General features: G+C 37.3%; 1 protein-coding gene across 1 annotated transcript in view; it reads right to left on the bottom strand.

The window, feature by feature from the left end:
- Positions 1-23,785, bottom strand: part of LOC136857696 (vesicle-fusing ATPase 1) — a 241,275-nt gene that overhangs the window by 77,865 nt on the left and 139,625 nt on the right. Inside the window, exon 9 of the mRNA XM_067136554.2 lies at positions 10,361-10,471. Coding sequence (XP_066992655.2) covers positions 10,361-10,471 — 111 coding nt within the window. The remainder of the gene's footprint in view (positions 1-10,360; positions 10,472-23,785) is intronic.

Below are 23,785 nucleotides of genomic sequence, written 5' to 3'. Positions count from 1 at the left end.
AAAGGTCTAAATCGGCTCCGAATACGGGACAGTCCGAATATGCATTAGGGGCAGCAGTTGTCCTCACACTTGAATGTAGTCTACCAGCAAGCTGAGAACTGTAACTATATTGACCAATGTCACCTACAGGTGACACCCCTATATTTTCTTTGTGGACCACGTTTCCTGCAGATTTTTGGTTTTGCATTGTTTTTTGTAGTGTAGCTAACATAATCTGAAAGGAAATACATAGATTTATTTCCTGCACTGTGTTTGGGCTTTGACGGGTTAAACAATAGATCACTACATCTGACGAAAAGGAATACCTTTTCAAAATTACAAATGTTCCCCTTCAAGCTGCATAAAGTCATTACCCACATACATTGAACAAACATGAATTATAAAGCAAGTTGCTCATCTATGCCAACTCCCAGATTAACTCAAGAACATTTGACCGCTGTAAGAGTGATGACATAGTTCGGCAACAACCACAACTGTTTTGATGTGTCAGTTTCAAGTTTCAATGTGTTGTTCGGACTTCATCAATGGTTTAAATTAAGACTGTAAATTTGTGGCATACCCAAGTGTTTAATTATTTGTTATATGTGTGCATAAGTCTTCCAATTGTAGCATGGCTGAAGATGACCCAATGTATATGGGGTTGAAACTAGTCCCAGTTTTATAAGACAATATACAAAGTTAATAGATGGACCCTTCTCCCCTTTGATAGTGATCAGTTGTCAATACAGACCATAATGAAATTCATAACTTATGACCTCGTCTTATACTTGGGTAAATACAGCAGTTCTTCCTTTTCATGTTACACAATCAAGAGTGATCAGACTCAACCTAACAAGACATATCGCCTCAATCTGAAATATGTTCATTTGTAAGAGGGAAATCTACACAAAGTAGGAATACTCATATTCATCAAAGATGCAAAAGTAGGAGGACAGGAACACCGCTTAAGATGAACACACTAACAAGCTAATATTGGTTGAGGGAGGAGATGAATGCTAATACGGAAATGCCAAACAATAAAGACAGCTGTTGCCAGGATTGCCATCTTTACTGGCGAACTCTCTCCTTATCAATCCGAGTTCTTCCAGATCTCGATTAAAATGCCCGTAATTTCCAATTTTATTCAGAAAGCAGGAATGAATCCATTCTTAAAACATCAATCTATGTGGTGAGTGTAGGATATAGCTGATAAACAAAAGAAAATATGCAGACAAAAACTACTGAAGTATACGAGCAGTGGAAAACTAGGAACACTGGACAAGCAAACCATGCAACGGGTAACCTGAGATATTTTATATTTATACATAAAATGGAAAGAAAACAGCAAATATTAAGAATTTTTATTGAAAGCAGGCTGCTAGGAAGGAGGCTAGGAACATATACAAATGAAAAACACATAGATATTAATGTGTGTGGGTTCCAACTGCTCTTCACTTTTTTCTTCAGCTTGATTCTACAGTAAAATACCAGTATAACTAAATTTTGGGGATCTCAAAAATTTAATTTCTTACAACGAAATTTTGTTATACTGAAATAAGTACCAAGCATGTAAGTGTATGGAAAATGGCTACTGTATATACGCGGTTAATCGAATAATCCATGCAACCTAATTTTAGGAAGAATTAGAAAATAAAATTGGCTTTGATGTGTTTCACTTACAAGAAATTAATCCTACATAATGACGTACTCCTAAACTGAATAAAATATAAATTTATTTTACGAAACTCGATCACATGCTGTTGTGTAGGCAACCCACTCATCAGAATTGTCATGTGGTTTGTTTACCTTTTCCTGACATTTGTAACTGGCCAGTTTCACCCATGTGCTGTGGTAAGCAAGGTGTCTGGTATTAGCTGTACAGGAACGTATTGTGCAAAATGCCCAGCGATTAAAACAGGATGAATTTCAATTATATTTTCAAAAAATGAATAAATATAGGCAAAAATGCTAAATTTGAATTTGTTATACCGAAAGTAGGAAATTCATTAAAATGAAATACTTTAACACATTACATTGGGAAAAACAGAAGGGGCCTAAAAATAATTCTGCATTTCTGAACATTTCATTATACTGGTATTTGTTACAGCGGCATTTTGCCGTATAAGGTTTAGAACATTGTTTCAGTTCATATCTTCTAAAGAATTCTGAACAATTTGATTCTTTCCCGGGCTTCATCACCCAGTTATTAATCCGAAGGTTGGTTTGCAGTAGCAGAAGCAAAGGTAGACAGCCTCCTAAGTACTTATGTCTTGAGCAAGTTGTTTCACATCTTGATTTCATTCAGCCAACATCATTTTGAATTTGGTGGATATAAGATTATCTTCCCATACTATTTCTTCCTTCGTGCTTTCCCCTCTAAAATGGTCAGAAAGTCTAAGCGCATGTCGTACTAGGATGCATCTTCATGTTTTTCCACAGGCTCCATTTTTCTTGTATTTTCATCAGGACATATTTGTCATCTTTTCTATCCAGCTAATTTTGAGCATTTGCCTGTAGCACGATAGCTCAAAAGTTTAGAACATGGACTTTCCATATTTCCTCACCATCGAAGGGGCACATCCGTACAAATCTATGCTCCAAATGTAAATCCGAAGGAACTTTTTCCTGACCTCAACACTTAACCCATTCAAGTCACATTAAATGGCCACACTGTTGACTGTGGACTCAGATTTAATTTTTTTGCCCATTGTTTGAGCGTACCTGTCACATAAACATACATAAAATAAAAACTAATGCAGATAATTCATGCCATCTGAAGTTGAAGAAATTTAAGAAGAGAAGGAATCCAATGAGATGGGATCTAGACAAGTTGAAAGAAAAGAGTGTGAAGGATTGTTTCAAGGAACATGTTTCACAAGGACTAAATGGAAAGGCTGAAGGAAACACAGTAGAAGAAGAATGGTCAGTCATAAAAAATGAGGTCAGTAGGGCTGCTGAAGAGATGTTAGGCAGAAAGGAAAGATAAACTAAGAATCAATGGATAATTCACGAGATACTAGACATGATCGATGAACGATGAAAATACATGAATGCAAAAAATGAAGAGGGCAGAAAAGAATACAGGCAATTAAAGAATGAAGTGGATAGGAAGTGTGGGGCAGCTAAGGAGAATGGCTGAAGAAGTGCAAGGATGTTGAAAGTTGTATGGCCCCAGGGAAGATAGATGCTGCATACAGGAAAATCAAAGGAAACATTTGGAGAAAGGAAAATGAGGTGTATGAATATTGAGAGTTCAGATGGAAAACCACTTGTAGGGAAAGACAACAAGGCAGAAAGATGGCAGGAACATACTGTATCCAAAAGTTGTATCAAGGTAAGGATGTATAAGATGATATGGTTCTGGAACAAGAACAGGCTGTTGATGCTGATGAAATAGGTGACCCAATTTTGAGGTCGGAATTCAACAGAGCTTTGAGAGACCTGAATAGAAGCAAGGCACCTGGAATTGATAGGATTCCCTCTGAATTACTGGCTGCTTTAGGAGAAACCAGCATTGCGAGGTCATTCCATTTGGTGTGCAAAATGTATGAGACAGAAGTGCCATCCAATTTTTGGCAGAATGTTGTTATATCTATTCCCAAGAAATCTGGTGTTGACAAGTGCGAAAACTACCGCACCATTAGTTTAGTATCTCACGTCTGAAAAATTCTAGCATGTATTATTTGTAGAAGAATGGAAAGACAAGTTGAAACTGAGTTGGGAGAAGATCAATTTGGATTCAGAAGAAATGTAGGAACATGTGAAGCAATCCTGACTTTACGTCTGATCTTGGAAGAATAAGATATAATGGATCAACCTATTCAATACAAGTAGAAATAGAAATGTAACGTTACATTCCTAGTAAATTACTCGCGGTACCGGTTTCGACCACTGTTCTGGGTAATCATCGGCCTATCACATAAAATATTAAAACAATGCACGGGAAAACAATAGCAAATGCAGTTCATGAAGCACTGTAACACTTCAGGGATTAGCACTGTGTGTTGAAAAGTCACCAAAATCCTGAAGAAATCTAGGATCAATCATATAGATGAAGCCAGAAGCAAGTTCATGAAGAGCAGCAGAACATATGTGCTGACCGGCACTGTGCTCCTAAGTGTTCATCAAACTCAATGAAAATAGTTCAAGGATCAGACCTGCAAACTTTGCTAGGCGCAAAATCATACAATACAGTTTAATATATTTGACGATAGAAATATATATTAATGTTTATAGAATCTTGAATATCAGATTCTTGAAGATGGAGGTGAAGAACAGTTGACACAAAAAAAAATTGTGAAAAGAAAAAAGTTAAAAAGCGCAATATTAGGACAAATGAGAATAGCATTTACGCAGTGTGTGATTTCCTGAAGATAAGAGCTCAAGTAGTTCTTGAGGTGGCGTAGTAAAGTATAAATTTAAATGCTGTGAAGATATGAGTCTTGTATGATATAATACACAGTTCAATGCAGATAAGAGAGAGAGAAAAAATAAACATGTTAATAGAAGATAGTTTTTTTTTTAAAATAGAGTAGAATTAGATAGCATATGATTAAAAGAGCAGGAAATGGAAAGAAGAAAGGAAAAGATAGGACAGGAAAATAAAGGAGGAGTAGCAGTTTAAGGTGGGGCGGGACAAATTATTGGAGGTAGAAAACGTGGGTAGAAACTGTAAGCATGGAAAATCAAATTTGGGTTTGAAAATTTAGCATTTTTGAAAATAAGAATGAGGAAGTCTAATAGAATATAGGATTTTTCAGAAATATCATTTAAATTGAAATTAGGGTTGAAGTATTGGTCAAGGTGAATTAAACAGCTTTCAGTTGTGTTTAGAAGGGGGCCTTTATTAACATTTTTAAGTATTTCCATGTCCTGTTCAATTTTGATGAACTGAAAATTGCTATACATTGAACCTTAAATTGTGCATTACTCATCAAAGTCTCATTTATTCGGCTATGTTAGACGAACAAAACAAAACTTGTATCATATTTCTGTGATGACGCGTTACTGAGATAGCAGCCTACAGAGCTTGGTTTTGTACTGAAACTACAATTATCCTGGAATATTCTACTCGAAACTCTCACTCATCACACATCTTTGTTATCGCAGCAGGCAATCGTTACCAGTTCACAAGTGTCTGCAATCATTGCAAGGAGAAGTAGCTGCGGCAGCTAGAGATAGGTCGAACAAAGTGATCTGTTCAAATCTTGACTTTGAATTCGTCAAAATTATATAAGCAAAATGCAAAAGATGTACAATTTGACCTCACTTTGTCCCAAATGTCTTCATTTAAGTATGCACCTGTCACTACTTGTGACGAAGGAAAATAATTTTCCGTTTTTAAGAATAAGCTGACAGATAAATGAATGAGCATAAATCAAGACAATTTGGAGAAAGTACGGTAGTTGCATAATGTTTCAAAAGGAATTGAATTTTGATAGAGCATATTTTCCAGTTTATTGTGCATGTTTTGCCGTATGATAGAGCATGAATGCATGCATCATTTGAGATTTGATAGTGCATAGAAATCCGGGCTCTAGTAATCACAGTTCAATACGGACCAATCACCATGAAATTCATCTCTCTTAATATTTAGAGGAACTTAGAACTATTAGTGAACGGAACTAATTTTCACGATCAAATTATTATAAAGTCTTACCAGTAATATTATTCGTGTTTGAACATAAACATGGCAGTGTGAGTGAACGGGACTAATTGCACTCCTGTATTAATAGTCTAATAGCGCTACCTTCTCGTCATGTCTATTTAAAAGTGCATGTGAACGAAACTAAATTCACATGTCAAGCATTTAACTTCTACCAAAGTGAAGTAATTGCCATTTAACAGTAGAACTCTACAAATAGTTGCATTATCTTCTTCAAACATTGAAAAGCATAAGTGAACTATTTTTTGTGTGTGAACAATCTTATAGTCTGTGCCAAATGTAACTTACGTTAAGAAGAATGCGGGTTCGATTCTACTGACATTCAGCTGCATGAAAGTTAATTTATTTTCTCAAGTCAGTGACCAGCTTAAAGAAGCATTTGTTTCCGATTCCACTGACATTCGACAAAGCATCCTTGCATTTTTTTCATGGGAATGATTAAAAGTTAGTTAAAAAAATTACACCTCAGACTAATCCGTCTAATATGTCCACACGGCTTAAATATGTGTGTGTTCATGCTATCCTTCTGAGTGAGTAAGCCTGGTGACCCAAACTCAAGAATTTCTAGAATTCAAGAACATTTAGAGCTGCCCTTGGAGTGTATGTGATTCCATGGTGTTGAGAGCTTCTCCATGGTGAGGATGGGAGGAGTAGCAGAGCACCGCGGCACATCAACAGCCGTAAGACGAAGCAATGTCACACTCAATCCATCTTCCAATGTAATGAGGTGATATGGACTTGACTTTATACAATAAACAAACAGTTTTAAAAATTCAAAGCAAATCCTCTCACTCTCTGTACCCACTCGTATTTGATGTGCCGTACATGCCCTGCGTACCATCTCATGCTCATCAAGCTATAAAGTACGGGCAATTCCTGGTACAATGTAAATGTGTGTGAAACTTTCCTAAAAGCCAGCTGTAGTTTATCAGCTCAGTAAAATTATTTGTAAGTACGGAACAACCCTTAAATCAAACATCAGCACACTCGTGGTCGCCGTGACTTGGCAACCGAGCTTTTCAACGCGCGCTCCCCCAACCCCGAACACACCTGGCATGCTGGAGGAGTTCTATGATGATGATGATGATGATGATGTATGTAGTGCTACGCAGAGGCTAACACAAAATGAAGAAGAAGAGTTTTCAAACATTTCTTTTCTGATGAACTATCAGAACTAATAGCATGTACGTATGTGTGTGTGACTATGTTTCATGTTAATTTTGCCCTAGTGAAAAAACGTTCATAGTTGAGGAGGGAAAAATTACCGATATAAATTACTTAACAGATAGAAAATAAATACTCTGTAAAGGGATTAACTTCCGTGTAAACAAAGAGAGAGAATCCTAATAGCCACCCCTATTAGGTCATCTGCTGTATGGGTGTAAGCAGGGTTTGAGTTAAAATTAAAAATTAAAACTGTCAACCATCAGGCAGATTTTCTCTTTCGGACTGTATTGCTAGTTCTTTTTGCTAGTTTGTTTTACGTCGCACCGACACAGATAGGTCTTACGGCGACGATGGGACAGGAAAGGGCTAGGAGTGGGAAGGAAGCGGCCGTGGCCTTAATTAAGGTACAGCCCCAGCATTTGCCTGGTGTGAAAATGGGAAACCACGGAAAACCATTTTCAGGGCTGCCGACAGTGGGGTTCGAACCTACTATCTCCCGAATACTGGACACTGGCCGCACTTAAGCGACTGCAGCTATCGAGCTCGGTCGGATTGTATTGGACAGAGTAAAACCAATACAGGGTGTTTCAGTTCAGGGAGTACAAATGGCGTCTAACAATCGTCAATGAGTTTTTTAGCAAACGCTATGGTGTCCGGGTGTTTTCTTTTTTAAATTCTTGGGAAGTTCAACGTCCCCTTTGGAATTGTCCCTCTAGCACCCAATGACTGCAATGGGATGTTAATCCTTTCCCGTCCACATTTTCACTCCACTTATCTCCATGCTTCAATCTTTTATTTAGAAAAAGTTGAAGCAGAGCAAATTGTTTCAGAAAAAGTTAAATACGGAGGGTTGCCTCAGTTAAGATTGGACGATTTTGACATACCTTTTGTCCTAGGCGATTCCATTTCTCCAGATCAGGTTGTGCTCGATGTGATAGCCACGGGCCCTACATCTTCAATTTCCATTGTAGAAGACTTTGACCGAGTACAGGAAGATAAATATTATCCCATAACTCCTTGCACACTTTCCAAAGACCCTAAATAGTGACGGGACATCTAAAAGAAAGCCCTCTTCAGGAGACCAAAGGCAAAGAAATCCACCGGCGAGGCATCCGGATATTTGACAGGGACGTCATAAAAATGGTAAAACACGGACACCCATCTTCTTCTTTTCTCTCGTAGTACATGACTGAAGATCTGGCAGTATGATTGTTTTCCTCGACGAAGTTTGAGTGCGCCTTTTGGCCTTTTGGGGTGACAGTAAATTGCCCGGGGATTGTTGGTGTCATCCAAATAAACCGAAGTTTCATCCAGATTAATGATTGACTGCCATTTATCCCCTGCTAGGTAGTATTCATATAATTTTTTGGCATTAGTGAATCGTTCATTAAGGTGCCTTGCTTTCAAAGCATGTCCACGTACCTTATGTCGATTTACCAGGTTAGGATCTTCTTTAATTATATGATAGACAGTACCTTTAGATGTGCTTGTGTGGCTGTCAAGGTGTCCGAGTTGAATTTTTCTTCAGGACAGCATCCTTTAATTTCTTAATGATGTTCGTAGTTCTGGAGGGTCAAACTCTCTCTTCAAACTCTCTCTTACGCAGTTTTTTCGAAGTTGATGTTTCTGGCGGGAAACCATTTTGATGTAATTTTATCACATTGTAAAAGGATTCAAGCTGGAAGTTGTTTCTATCATAGTGTAAGAAATATGTTATGGGACAAAGATGTGCCAATGGAAGCAAAGGATACTATGTACAAGATGTATTACGTACCCATAACAACTTACGGAGCAGAAACTTGGACAATGACAAAGAAGGATGAGAGTCGAATACAGGCAGCCAAAATGAAATTCTTGAGGAATATGATACATAAGAGTAGAGGAGACAAAATAAGGAATGAGAAAATCCGGGAGGAAATTGGAGTGGAAAAAATGAATGATAGAATAGAGAAGAGCCGACTAAGCTGGTTTGGGCACATAAAGCGAATGAGCGACGAAAGAATGCCAAAAAAGGTGATGGAAATGCAAATCCAAGGAAGGAGAGGCCGTGGACGACCACGATTGAGATGGAAGGATACCATCCAACGCAGCATTATAGAAAGAAACCTGGACTGGGACACAGTGTTGGAGGAGGAGTGGTGGAAAGACCGAAGAAAGTGGAGAGGAGCCATATTTGCCCCTACCCGGCTACAGCTGGATAAAGGGAAATGATGATGATGATGATTTATCACATTGTCTTCAGAGGACTTACTAGTGTTAAGACATTTGATTTTACACTATTGTACAGTCCTTGATAATGAGAAATTAGCATCGGAAAGGCCAACAATATAGCCTTGCCATATATCTGCAATTTGGCAGGCCACGAGGCAACAGTGGTATGATATGACTGTACGAGGCACTTCTCTAAATCACACTGACCAGACAGAACGTCATACAGTTGTTTCCAGGAGCAGCAAGTGCGCTCAAGGTCGCATCCTGTATTAACTGTGGCAACCCTCCGTATAATGAAACTATTGATCACAATGTATTCAAATTTTCAGTAATATTATAAAACATACCATCACATCCATTTCTCTATTCACTGAATCATAAGGTTGTTGGTTCAAACCTTCACCTCCTACTGGTGATACTTGACACAGAGGTAGGCTATATTTGTCAAATTCTCATATTGTCTGAATCCCTCTAAACCAATAATTACGTGATTCTGGAAGTGAAATGATGATTATATACTGTACAGTATATCAGCTTCTAATTCCTCTGAGCAAGTGTCTCTCCATTCTGTATCTATGTTACCGGAATGTGCCTGTAAGAATGCTGCATTGACATACATGCAATTGGCTATGTCACTGAATAGTTTGTCTCGTCCTAACATATGTAAAAAATTAATCTATTTCTCGTAATAACCTTTCGAAATTATGGACAGGTTCAACATCATCCATATAATCATTCGGAGTAACGAAATGAAAGGTTTGTGTTGACTGAAATGCCGCAGCATTGCCGTCAGGTCCAATTTCTCTATATCCTTTTTCACTTATATCAGTGATCACTAAAATTATTTTCGTTGATATGTTATTCACTAATTAAACATTCACCTCCACCGCTACTCAACGATTCTGTGTTATTTTCTTCGCCTATATTCAATATCCGCTGTATTCAATCCTGCTGTGTTTACGAACGAAAAAGCTGACCCACGCTCGCGGAAGTTCAAGACTGCTGCCTAGGCAACATCAAGACAGATTATCACTCTTCTTTTATTTCCTAAGCCTTATAGATTGTACTGCATGTTCATAAATCCCATATAAACACTTCACTGCCAAAAAAAAATAAATACAAAACTATCACACAGACTGCACTTGCAGGAAAGAGTTCAATATAGTGGAACTATGGATAGGAATTTGAAGAGTAGTCTTTGTAAACCTATTTCCTCAGTTATGAACGAACTCCATAATTTTAAATACAATGAGAAATTACTCTTCTATCATACAGTAATATATCCAAATTACTCAGACAGGAACTCTGAAGCAATTTAAGCTAGGTTATCAAACATACCTTGATGTCAACATCTTGATGGAGTTTCTTGAAATCCTTCATTCGTGATGTGTGAATGTTCAAAATCTGAAACCGACCTGTCTCATTCGGCAATCCTATCTCCATTTGAACCTGTAACATAACAGAGCAGCTTAAAGTACAGGGTCATATTATTATTATTATTATTATTATTATTATTATTATTAGAATAAAACAACAATAACAATAATAATAATAATAATAATAATAATAATAATAATAATAATAATAATAACAACATAATAACAACAACAACAATAATAATAAACAGACTGAACTCTAAAAGAAAAACTGAGAAAGAGGTCTCCAGACATTATTAAAAAATACAAGATACATTACCTGCAGCAAGTTTGTATGTATTGGAAATGCTATATGAACAGGAAAGCAGATATCAAAAACAATGAGAAAAGAAAACAATGAAAAAGGTGACAATGCAGGCACAAACAGACAGAATATCAAACAATACACCAATATTCAAGGTGACAACTATCAAGTATTTCTTTGATCAGTATACCAGGTAAGGTGTTCATAGGTACCTGCACAGTATTTTAGGAAAGAGGGTGCTAGCAATTGTAGCGAGTAGACTGAATGAAAACTAATGAAGTTTCAGACCACAGAGGGGCTGTCAGGACCAGATTTTCAGTATTGCAATGTAATCATCTCATATTTGGGTTGTTCTGTATTGTCCCTGACACTGTGCGCGAGTGAGTTCAATTCAATCTGCAAGCATTGAATATCTGCCACTAGGAGTACCTTGGACATACTGTCAGTCGAGCAAGGTTACTGAACACTAGTTACCTGTTGACCTTGTTTTCATCCGCTTGTGGGCATATATAAAAAAGTCTCCACAGCTGATTGAGTCGTGAATTTAACTGTGTGTGTGTGTGTGTGGGGGGGGGGGGTTGCGTGCGCGTATTTAAGGAATAATTTCTGCACTTTTTACGTGTGAATGAATACGAAGGGGTGTCAGAAAATAATGGGAATGATGTTTTTGTGTTTCAATAATGCTGCAATGGAGTTTGCAGGTGGCAGTATTGAAAAGGCCTGACCTTGAGTGATACAGTGCCAAGCACGTCACTAGCCTCAGGCTTCTCAGTTGCAGGGGAGTAGCTGAGGAAGGAGGCAGTGTTTGCTGTACCCAACATGAATCTCAAGTTGCAGCAGCGTGCTTCAATCAATGTTAACACAATTTATGTCATGTTGCAGAAAGACTGCCGTTTAACCATTGAACAAATTGCTGGAATGATAACCATCTCCTATGGATCAGCCGAAGAGATTATATGCAATATTCTAGGGCGTAGAAAAGTTTCAGTGAAGTGGGTGCCACGTGTGATGAATGATGAACAGAAGGCTCATTGTATGGCGGCATGTCAAGAATGGAAAGAGACTTTGGTGGGAACCAGATTCTTCTGACAGTGTTATCACACGTGACTGGTTATGGTTCCATCATTATGACCCAAGGCTGAAATTCAGGCGAGTGCAGGGAAAGTCTTGCACCTTGTCTTTTTTGATAAGCAGGTTATTGTGTACGATTATGTAGTGAAAAAGCAACATACTGTTGCTGCTGGTAACTATTGTGAAGTGTTAAAGGGGCGACCGAAAAGAAAAATTGCAGGATAAAGACTAAACTTTGCTCAAATGGGATGGTTCCTGCACCAGGACAACGCAGCTGTGCATCAGGCAATCAAGACACAAGACACAGTAACCAAATTGGGCATTGAGGTGATGCCACATCCACCTTATTCACCGGACCTAGCACCATGCAACTTCTACCTATTTGCTGTCATCAAAAAGGAACTTGAGGGTCATCATTTTCAAAGTGATCAAGAAGTAAACAATGCAAATATCAGGTATACTCAACAGACTATCAAGAAAGGGCTTCGGGGAGTGTTTTGAACAGTGGAGTGAATGCTGGAACCGTTGTATTGTGTCTGAGGTCTGCAAGTGAATTTGAATAAAGGTAGCCAGTATTTTGCTGTAATAAAATCATTCCAGTTATTTTTTTACACCCACCATATTTATCTGGAAAATTCTAAATGACGTATTTGCTAGCTAATCACAGTTTCTTCCATTTCTTACATCAGCAAAGCAAAATTCACTTGTAAGTAAATCATTCATATTCTCATACACATTTTTCAAGGCATACGAGCAACGTAAGCTTCTTTTCTACAAATGTGAACTGTAGTCAACATGTCACGAGGAAATCTTAATTTCTTTATCAGTTTCAGGTGTACAATTTCACCTTGAAAGATCGAGATAGCAGATCTACATGCGTCTTCTACCAAGGACATATAAAGGTACTTGTAAATTCATCATCATCATCATCTGTAGGATGGAAGGACACCATTAAATGAGACATGATGCCTTAATCTGATGGGAACATCCTGAGGGATAGAGAAGAAAACGAACTGCATATGCTGAAGTTAAGACTTTTACCATACGTAGACAGCTATATTTATTTAGTATATCCGTAAACTGTTCTCGCATTTTTTCTTTAAAGGTAGAATTTCTAGTCTATCAGAGTACAGTATCTGTAGATACAGATACTATCTCAAAATTTCATGTAGGGTTGTGAATTGAATATTAAATGATCCGATGATTAAATGGTTCCATGTTACCACAGTCTTCTGTTAAGATGATTTCTATCAACGATCACCCATGGATGATAATAATGATAATGATAATAATAATAATAATAATAATAATAATAATAATAATAATAATAATAACAATAATAATAGAGGAATTAATCGATGTAATAGTCATAATCTTCAATGCTAAATTGTGATATTTAATGGATTTACTAAATCAATCACGATTGCTGGACGGAACAGAGATATGTCGACCATGAGGTGCCAATCTTCTACAATTTTCCTTGTTAACAGCATGGCAATTTGATACGTGAATCATAATAATTCCTCGGGAATTGAAGCAGTTCTAATGATGAGATTAATTATTACATGATGGGTGTGTTTAACCACTGACAAAGTGGAATTTGGACAGGAATGCTCCGTTGGAACAGTATGGGAGGTTAGATGAACGTATTTGCGTGTATGTTGGAATTGAGCCTGTGATACTGTGGTTACATGTTAAAGAAAGGGTATTTTAGTCACCATTTGACTGAATATGATAAATGCCATGATTTCATCAAAACTTGGATACTTCCTATGTTATGTACCTGATGTGTATCATCGTATGCTGATGGTTTGACTGGTATAATTTATGGAGAAATGCCACCCTAATATCAGTCTCTATTATTGATATTGCAATAGGGATTAAAAAATGATTAGCGTCATCAATTTAAATGCGATCCATCGTAGAACAGATAATAATCAAGACTTGAAAATAAATGTTAGGCATTATAAAATGTTGAAGTACAGGAGCCGGTAGCTAAACAATCTGTGGTTAGTTCTTATATTTGTGCATGTGATTTACAGGTCAACACTGTACAATTCATAATTAATTTTGTATGTCATTTTCTGAAATGACGTCATAAATTCGAAGTCCCCATTATCATCATATTAAATGTATATAAAAATACCGCACTCATCGCATTATGAATTTTCACTATTAAATGCTTAGTATAATCACATTTTTCCTAGCCCTGAAGAAAATGTTCTTTGTCATCCCTTACGAAAAGAACGTGATTTCCAATTCGGGTAAGAAAGAACCTTCGCCACACTTGCGTGATAATGGGAAAAGACCTTGAATTCCTGAACTTCACAGGATAAGTTGCACCTTCAGGAAGCAAGCCCCTCAGGAATGTTCTGCTTTGCTTGCTGGTTAACACTGAGATTGCTGAATAACACTGCGAGCCTGTTTGTGCTAGTATTTCACATTCAATTCAGAAATTAAAAATTTATTTTGTGTTGAGTGGTACAGTGAAGGGTAGCAAATATTTGTCATCTGATAGCCTATATCTGGATTAGGAACATAATCGTGTGAAGTCGACTAGCGTGATGCATACCTGTCTTGTGACAGCTTAGTTATGGATTCAGAAAAAGTCATGAAATTCCTTACTAACGAAGACAAAATTAAAACTATCAAAAAGTGGACAGGCACAGGACAGCATGCAGAGGTAGTGCGAATGTTGAAACGCGGCCCTTTGAGTTTCGACTCGAACATCTGAGTTGGATGAATTAAAATTTTGATCATTCAAAATGGCGGCCAAAGTCGCAGTTACACATGGTCGTGTGTGTAACCACCAATTCATTGTCAGAGTGTGACTAGAAAATAATGTTTAATAACCCACTGGTCTGAAATAAAAGGCTTCTACCCACATTTGTTTTAGAAAGACTGATCTGCAATAATACTTGATATTGTCATGGCCCCTGTGCAAATGTTTTCATATTTGATGTCTTGTTTTTCATACCTTTCAGTGCACAGTCATTTTAAAATCCCTAGTGGAAAAGGTTTTCATATTTGTTCTCATGCGTTTTTCACACCTTTCAATACTCTCCTCTCATCTTTAGAAATGGTAGATATAGTTTTCAATGTACTTGCGGATACACGATATAAAATGCCATAATGTCAGAAAAATCTGATCTAGTGTTTCCATGTCCTTGTTGGACAGTTTTTGTTTGTGTATTCAGTAATAGGTTTTCTTGCTTAATACGTTCTATTTCCTTGTCCCCTGCAGAAACGTCTTAACGAGGCTTTACTGTATACCAATTGGATGGAGTTATGCATCAATAGACTAAGCACTATTTGACGAAAATTGAGCTTTTTAGCACTATCTTGCAGAGGAAAGCTTGAACTACTTATAATAAATTCCCAAATGCATTACAAGAGGGCATTTAGTTGTCAGTTACCTGAAACCCAAAGCGACACAGAAGGAATCAGTTCAACTGTAAATTGTATCAGTAGACTATGCGATGTTCCAGTGTGCATCATAAGACCACGCGCAACATTCCTCACATTGTGTCGCGGATGTCAGCGAGGGAGCTTGCGTTTTCAATACTGCTAAGTTATTTGCATGGTTTATCACGTGATGAAGCTCAGCGATATATCAAGTACTTCCAAAAGGAAGGAGAAGGACAATGCTACTAATGCAGCTTACTAAAAAGGTTATGTCGGAGAATCATTCTCCAGAAGAACTTTCTAAGTTTAGTATCAAAATGAGATTGTTGTACGGTATCTAATATGGTAGTCTGCAATAAAAGCAATACTTCTGTATCGATATATTTATTTGAAGAATCTCCGAAGGCTTCACGGTAACCGTGTTTTAACATGTTATGCTAGGTAATACGTGCCAAATCAATTAATTCCAGATCAGAATAATGAAAACAGCGTCATTTCTGCACACATGTTATGGTTCAGGTATCAGTAATATTGATAATTATCGGTATTGGAATTGTAATGAAACTCACAAAATAATTATAATCGTATTTATATATTTTTGTAACTGTTCTAGAATCCAATTAATAGCGTAGTGCCTGTTACAGTAATACGCAAGACATTTCTGTGGTGGGACTATATGATGCGAGTACAGGTGCTGAAGGTAAGATTTGGAAGCCGCATGGGTCTGTATATACAAATTTAGAGCCACCTGAAGTAGGCAACTCTGTGCCTGCATCACCAAACTTGTTGGAGGTACATTCTGTACTTCAAAACCTTTGTGTGTAATTCAAATTTTAAAATTATGGTTATATTTATTAAATGCTAAACAAAGTGTCTGAACATAGGTTAGTGTTTTATTATCATCATCCATTTTCTTTTTTTTATTATTTAGGGTTCCTAAGGGGACCAAGTTGAAGTTGAATTTGAAGTTGTGAATACGAGGAATGAAATTCCTAATAAGAGTGCAGAAACCAGTGAAAAGAACTATGCTAACACCGAGGACTGGTGCAGCAATAAAGCACAAGATATTTCTGACAACAATGGGGCTTATACCGAAAGCAATGTTACTGACAATGCTAAAAATGGCAACCAAGGACGACCTAGTAAAGGTACACAATTGGAATTGAGGAGAAGTTCAACCTATTCAATACTAAGTATGTCGTATAAGATGTTTACAACATGTAGGTAGGAAGAGGAAATATCCAATCCAGAATCGCGATGTTCGGAAGAAAATATGCATACAGAGTAAATTCTACGTGACCCAACATGGAGAGAGAAAAGAGAAGACATTTAAAAATTTTCTTTGTAAATGCAGGTGCGGTAAAAAAATCTTTTAGATGTTCGTGAAAGCGAATTCAAGGAATTTTATAGTGTCGAACCTATGATGCTCAAATTGCCCTCATAACTAGTATAGTGACTGAAGTGCCAGTTAGGAGGAAGAGGAATAAATCTTCAGAAAGGAAGTCTTTCACCAGGGAATACAAGATTGCCAGTATTCAAATTTGAAATCTATGATTCTACAGACGTTTAGGATTTCAAGCTGTAAGGTTGATCGAGCACTATAGAAACTGAAGAGCAGTAATGGAGTTAGAGGTCCTCGTGGATGTTATGGTGGAAGCAATAAATTATCCAATGGGAGAATTCAAGGTGTTATTGAATAAGTCAACAAATATCCACAGTACAAGTCCCATTATTGTCGGAAAGAAACAGAAAGGGAGTTTCTCAGTAGCAATACGACCCTTCCGTTGATGTATGACATGTACAAGGGGGAAAATGAAAATCCAGTTTTGTTTTCAATCTACACGAAACTAACAAAATCAATTTGCAAATAAAGAAACTCAAAAAGGACACGTGTAATTTATGCAATTCTCTTGATGCTGAAATGAAAGGTGTCAAGAATGATCATGATCGAGATACCGTATAATCTTGAATACCACCCGCCACCGAACAAGACCCACACCCTTATTTTGAAAGAACACAATTAAAAAAACAAGTGAAGTCAAAATTATTTACAATCTTTACTAACACACATCAAATGATTAGAAAATACAAACAAAAGTAAACAAACATTTCCAGAACGATATCCAACGAGTTCCTTTGCGATCTCTAATGCCTTTAGCCGACACATTTCGGTTGACACACCATATCCCAATTCCCGCCTTTCTGTCACATATTTATATAGTTTTTTTTATCGATTTCTGGAAACTGTACACTCAGTCAACAAAAAGCTCTACGATCACCACTACATGTTAATAGCACATTTTTCTTCTTTCTCCAATTGCGAATACATGACTCGTCAATATCGTATTGCCTACCGGCGGTACGATTTCCAATCATTTCGGCTTCCCGAACTACTTTCAGTTTCCCACTCACAGTAAAAGATCGCCAAACACTTTGTGGAATTCATGATGATACTCTGAGAACGTGCATGAGACTAACGCCAAGTGTGGAAGTAGCGTATACTGAGAGCGGAGAGAGCATTGTTGCCAGGCCACGCCGGCAGTGATGCCCAATTTACGCGCATTCGGAAAGATAAATTTCCCAAAATTTTAAATAAGACCCGCACCCAATTTTGGAAGCAATATTTCCGAAAAAACAGTACGAGTGGTATTCGATATTAAACGGTATTCTGTCAGCTAAGAAAGCAAAACATTTAGCTGAAGCAGAAGCAGCGCAGAATTTGAAGAGAAATGTTTTACTGCGTGCCATGGAAATTGAAGAACTGAAAACACTTTTGACATGGAGAAACCATTACCTTTGCCATGAATTCCGATGAACATTGTGTTTTACAAACATCAGCTATGGTTATACAACTGCGGAGTACACAAGGGAAGTGATAATAAAAGTCACTCTCATGTTTGGCTGGAAGGTGTGGCAGGTCGTGGGGCACAAGTCAGCTCAAGCTTAACGAAATACCTACTAGAAGATGCATCCACTATTTCTGAGCTAATATTATGGTCAGATCCTTGTGGTGGTAAGAACTGTAATATTAAAATGGTTTTGAGGATAAAGGCAGTATTGGATCAACGCCCTACTCTTCAGAAGATAACAATGCGATTTTTAGTACCTGGTCACAGTTTCTTCCCAATGACAGTGATTTCATCAGCGTTTATACACTGCAGAGGACTATGTAAACGTAATGAGAAACTGCAGGCGGAAAAACCCCACTGTTGTTCACCTGATGGAAAACATGTCGTTCATCAGTTCAACAGAACTTGAAAAAATTATCATGAATTGGAAAACTGATGTCCTTGGTTGCAAGATAAGCTGGCTAAAACAAACAGAAATCCAGCTCTTGAAATCACAGCCGTGCGCTACGTACATCAAAACTAAATTTGATGGTGATTCTCAGGAAGTAAATCTAAGTCAAGACTGGGATGACCACGGAAACTACAGTTCCCGTTCATCAGGCATTAATACCTTTGTGGCCAAATGGAAAACCTATCTCTGAAGCCAAACTTGGAAACATTAAGTTGCTGATGCACCTAATACCTGCAGATGCCAAACATTTTTACCAGAAACTTCAAGGAGATTCTAACACTGTGGATGACCTAGATGGATTCAATGGAGATCCTGATTTCGAGATTGAATGAACTTAGAGTAACAATCTCATTACCTGTTCAGTATTTTGTGTGAATTTATGGGAGCAAATATTTTAAATCACATTTCCTGTTCCTATTATGTTAGACTGAAATAAATAATAAAAATTGAATACTTTCTTTCAGAATCGCTTTATTTTTCTTGGAATAAAGTAATCATAACCAAATACACCGACCTTACTTAGTTTAAGGGATTGCCATTCTGATGATGATGCTTCTTTAAAGGGGCCTAACATCTAGTTCATCGGCCCCTAATGGTATGAGAAACTGTCATTCTACTTAGCAACTAATGTGTGTGTAAAGCAGAACAAAACTTACCCATAGGCTTGAAAATTTCACATTAGTACTGTACTCTCAGAACATAATAGGCCTATTGTGAAGGAAAATCCATAAAGAAATATGCATTGCATTGTATAGATTATAATGGCTCAATTCCTACCATTTGTATTTGACTCAGATCAGTCAAAATTCCTCCAATCAGTAAGTGCAATGACTTTAGGCAATTGCTCCCCTTCTAGAGTTTCTCCATCTAAAACTTGAATAACATGCCAGAGATTTGGTGTGGCTCGTGGTGGTTCAAGCACTTAGCACGCTTTTCCAGACAGTAGGAGATTCAAGTTTTAATCATGACTGCGGCCACACATTTTTTGAAGTCTTACTCAGTAGATAATCAACAGTAAGGGGTTATTAGGTTGAAATTTGGTGAGAAAAGACAATATTATCCTACAACACCAGGAATACCATGTTTAGCAAAATTATGTTTGCTCGAATTTACACATAAACCTAAAGTTGCCACTGATGCTTTCACGGCCTGTACTTATAGACATGATACACGCTTTTGGGCGTATGCCGTGTCAAGAAAATAAGGTAAAATTCTTTACGTTTCGCAGAGCACTATGCTCTGCACCATCAGAAGAAAATATCGACTGTCATCGAGAAAGGCTTCTAACTAAAACAATGAGCTTTGAATTTAGATGTTACCCAATAGAAGTGGAAATTGTACATTCATTCATCACCAGATGGCTCCTCGGACGCGGTACAGCGCTAGCGCTCGAAGCAGAAGCTGATGGAACTATCAGAATCAGTCAGAGGGTCACATAACATAACACATATGAAGGTATGACATTGACAAGTCTGGAATGAAACATCTGGTGATGAGGAATGTACGAATTTGGAAAGCACCGAAACGAAATAACAGTGAAGGGACAGGGAAGGGAACTCCCTACGTAAATCCTTAATGACTGGCAACCAGGTATTACTTAATTGATAGCTAGTGTCCCTGTTGAAATTGTTAGAATTTCTACATATTTCCACAACTTCCCGTATAATCCTGGACCTGTACTGTCTTGTGTGGGTAAGAGCTCCAGCATCTTGGAACATGACATCATGACCCAACGATAGAGGCTGCTCAGCTATTGCTGATTTGTCTGGCTGGTTGAGACTAATATTACGTTCATGTTCTTTGATACGAGTACCAACGGACCGGCACGTTTGGCCAATGTATACATTACCTTTTTTTTTTTTTTTTTTTGGTGAGTGTCACTGTATCCTTTGTTATGTTAATCTTTGCCTTTCGGCCTCGTTCATGATTCCATGTATATATATATATATATATAGCTGAGCACACTATCGTTGGGTCATGATGTCATGTTCCAAGATGCTCGAGCTCTTACTCACACAAGACACTACAGGTCCAGGATAATACGGGAAGCTGTGGAAGGACGTAGAAATCCTAACAATTTCAACAGGGACAATGGCTATCAATTAAGTAATACCTGGTTGCCAGCCATTAAGGATTTACGTAGGTAGTTCCCTACCGTGTCCCTTCACTGTTATTTCATTTCGGTGTTTTATCAAATTCGTATGTTCCTCATCGCCAGATGTTTCATACCAGACTTGTATCAATGTCATACCTTCATATTGTACCCATCCAAATGGTATTTTATTGGACTTCGAGACAGATGGAGTACAATAGTCACTGCTAAAGCTGTTGAAGAAATTAGTTGACTATGAGATGGTACCGCACGAAGATTATGGTATTCGAGTGTGCTAATTTAATTTTCTGTTCAGACGGATCAGCCTAGTGCGATATCACATTGCAGGACATTTGCCTGTTACATAGTAAGGAGTCGACAGTCGTCAATAACTTTTAGCTCAAACATAACAAGTTACCCTCACCATCGTCAAATGATTCAACTGTCACACTGCCTTTTGACTAGAATGTCAATATACTCATATTCTTAACGTTTTAGCATTGCATCAAATCGAGATGGTCCATAGAGATCCAATTTAAACATTGTTCATCAACCTTCAACTAAAACTTCGTATTTTTTTTTTTTATCAAAGTGAACCACAACTTCACCATATGCCATTGACTTTCGACATTTATCTCATGTAAACAAATAATTACAGGTCACTTGACCATTCTTTGACATTATTTTATTCAACATTATTTTTTGAATAAATACGATTTTGATTGTCATTTTCTAATTGTAACTGCTGGTCGGTCAACATAATTTTATAGCAATCTTACCACTTGTTTATAACAGACTGTTGCTTTGTTCATTTTAATTATAATAGTAGCCTCCTAATGTCAATATTGCAAATACTTTCACCAACAGTAAACTCCTCACTCATTGAAATATCTTTAAAACCAACATTGTAAAAGTCTTTTACTATATGTTTGGTTCAAGTCCCTCCAAGGCTTTTTAAAAATTAGTTTTATTTTATTTATATGTAAATAGGTGCCTGATTTTATTTCAAGGTTAAGGCAATGGCTGATGATGCCTAATATACAAGGCGAAACACGTACCATTTTAGTTAAAAAACAAAGACAAGACTTATTGTATTGATTAGGTGGTCAAATTAATAAATTAACTTATTGTTATTATTCCAATCAGCAACTTAATCGATTAAACTGTTCAAAAAACCTAATAACACCAAGCCAAACAATCGACCACAAGTAGTTTTTAATTCTCTAATCTAATAAAATAAAGCACATTGGATACAAAAGCGCCCAACATGCCTTTTTTTTTTTTTTTTTTTAAATCTTCCATTGCAATTTGGTCATGGGTATACTGTTTGTAGTCACTTCATGGAAATCTTGTACCACGTAAATTAGGGGCTACATCGACTTTTAAAGGTTATGTTGAACTTGAGAATATTGTTTCGAATGCGAGTATAGATTCTCAAGTTCTCGAATGCATTCAATTCTGTCCGTCACTAATCATGATCAAATTGGAAACCGAAAAATATAAAAACTACCGAATTTACGGTTATTCGCGACCTTGAATTAAGCTGGAAAGCGCGCTAGCTGTACAAGTCGGTACGAGTGCGAAATGATGCCAAGTTTTTACATGTACGGTAACATGCGCAAATAAAACAACTGCGGTTTTTATAACATTTTAACACAAAAACGTGAAATTCCCAGTCTTACATTAGGACCAAAACAGTAATAGGCAATCCCAAGGCCTCCCATGGCTTTATGTATGTAAGGTGCAACATCTGTTTTGGTCTCGATAATATAATCGTATACGATAATATTGAAATACCAAATTTGCAAGTACGAACATTTGACGAAACTCTATCCGTCTTCAAGTAGAGCTGTCGAAATGTGCTCTGTCTCCTTCCAATTGTTGTGGACCCTCTCTGCTTTATGATTTTGATTCTCTAAACTATACCACCTGAATGGTATGCTAAGATGGTCCCTTATGCAAGTTCACCGCCAATCGCTTTTCTGGTACAGTACTTCCTCAAATTACCGCAATGACGGGATGTTAACACCAAGATCCGCAAATATGCCGTAGCCGTCCTTTCGTGAGATACAGTATCTTGAAAAGTGCGTGATCGAGGATTTAGCGTTGATACGGGAAATCTTTTCTTCGAGGAACGGATAATGCTAGATTTTTACAACATGATTTAATTAGGATGCTCACGGGACCACGTAATATGAACGGATAATACGGGAAAACGTAGTTTCCGGGAACGTATAATCGAGGTTCTACTGTACTGACATGATCAAGGTTGCTGGAGTGCAAGGATTGCAGTGGTTGTTTAGAATCCTAAACACCACTTGGAAAAAAGAAAAACTACCTAACGACTAGACTAAAGGAGTCATCGTTCCTCTATTTAAGAAGGGAGACAGATTGAAACCCAGCAACTACAGGGGCATAAATCTTCTATCCATGGACTCAAAATATAGGAACGAATTATAGAACAGAGATTAAGAACCATCATTAAACCACAGCTTGAAGAGGAGCAGTATGGTATTAGAAGTAAAAGGGCAACAATATATCTCGTATATACAGTAAGGATGATCATGCAGAAGAAGTGGGAAAAGGAAAAGATATCATTTTCCTAGAAGGCTCATGACAGTGCACAGACAAAAAATCTGGGAAAGAAGCAACTGGTTCAATCTTTCATATTTATCACCGTATATGGTTGAGAGTCCTGGACTATAAAAAGTAGCCTGTCTTAGAAAAATCGAGGCCTCTGACATGATGTGCTATAGAAGAATGCTACTAATATGAATAGCAAGAAGAACGAGTGACACCATTCTGAAGGAGCAAAACACTGTCCCTAACGCATGGCTACTACAAAACAGGTATTTTATTAGTCCACCTATTCAATACTGTCCACTTATAAGTGGTTACAAATACATACGATTACATACACCTTCGGGACATGTTTCGCCCTTTCTATAGGGCATCTTCAGCCTTAAATCAATCTTAAAATATTACTCTTTAATATTAAAACAAGAAGCTAGAAAATTAGCCTTGTAACCTTAAATACTTAAAATTCTGGCCTACTAAGTGTGATAAATGGACTACACTAAATAAAAATTGTGATAAAATATCATTGGAGCACTATCATCACTTAGTCATTCTAAAACCATGTGTTCCGAGACTAAAACTAGATCTTCTTCTAATATGAAATTTTGAAGTCCTTATAAAATGTCTCATTGAATTGT

Source organism: Anabrus simplex, chromosome 1 (assembly GCF_040414725.1).
Source record: "Anabrus simplex isolate iqAnaSimp1 chromosome 1, ASM4041472v1, whole genome shotgun sequence".
Classification (NCBI taxonomy): Eukaryota; Metazoa; Arthropoda; class Insecta; order Orthoptera; family Tettigoniidae; genus Anabrus; species Anabrus simplex.
Note: the sequence above shows the minus strand (reverse complement) of the source record. Positions and strands in the feature narration are given on the sequence as shown.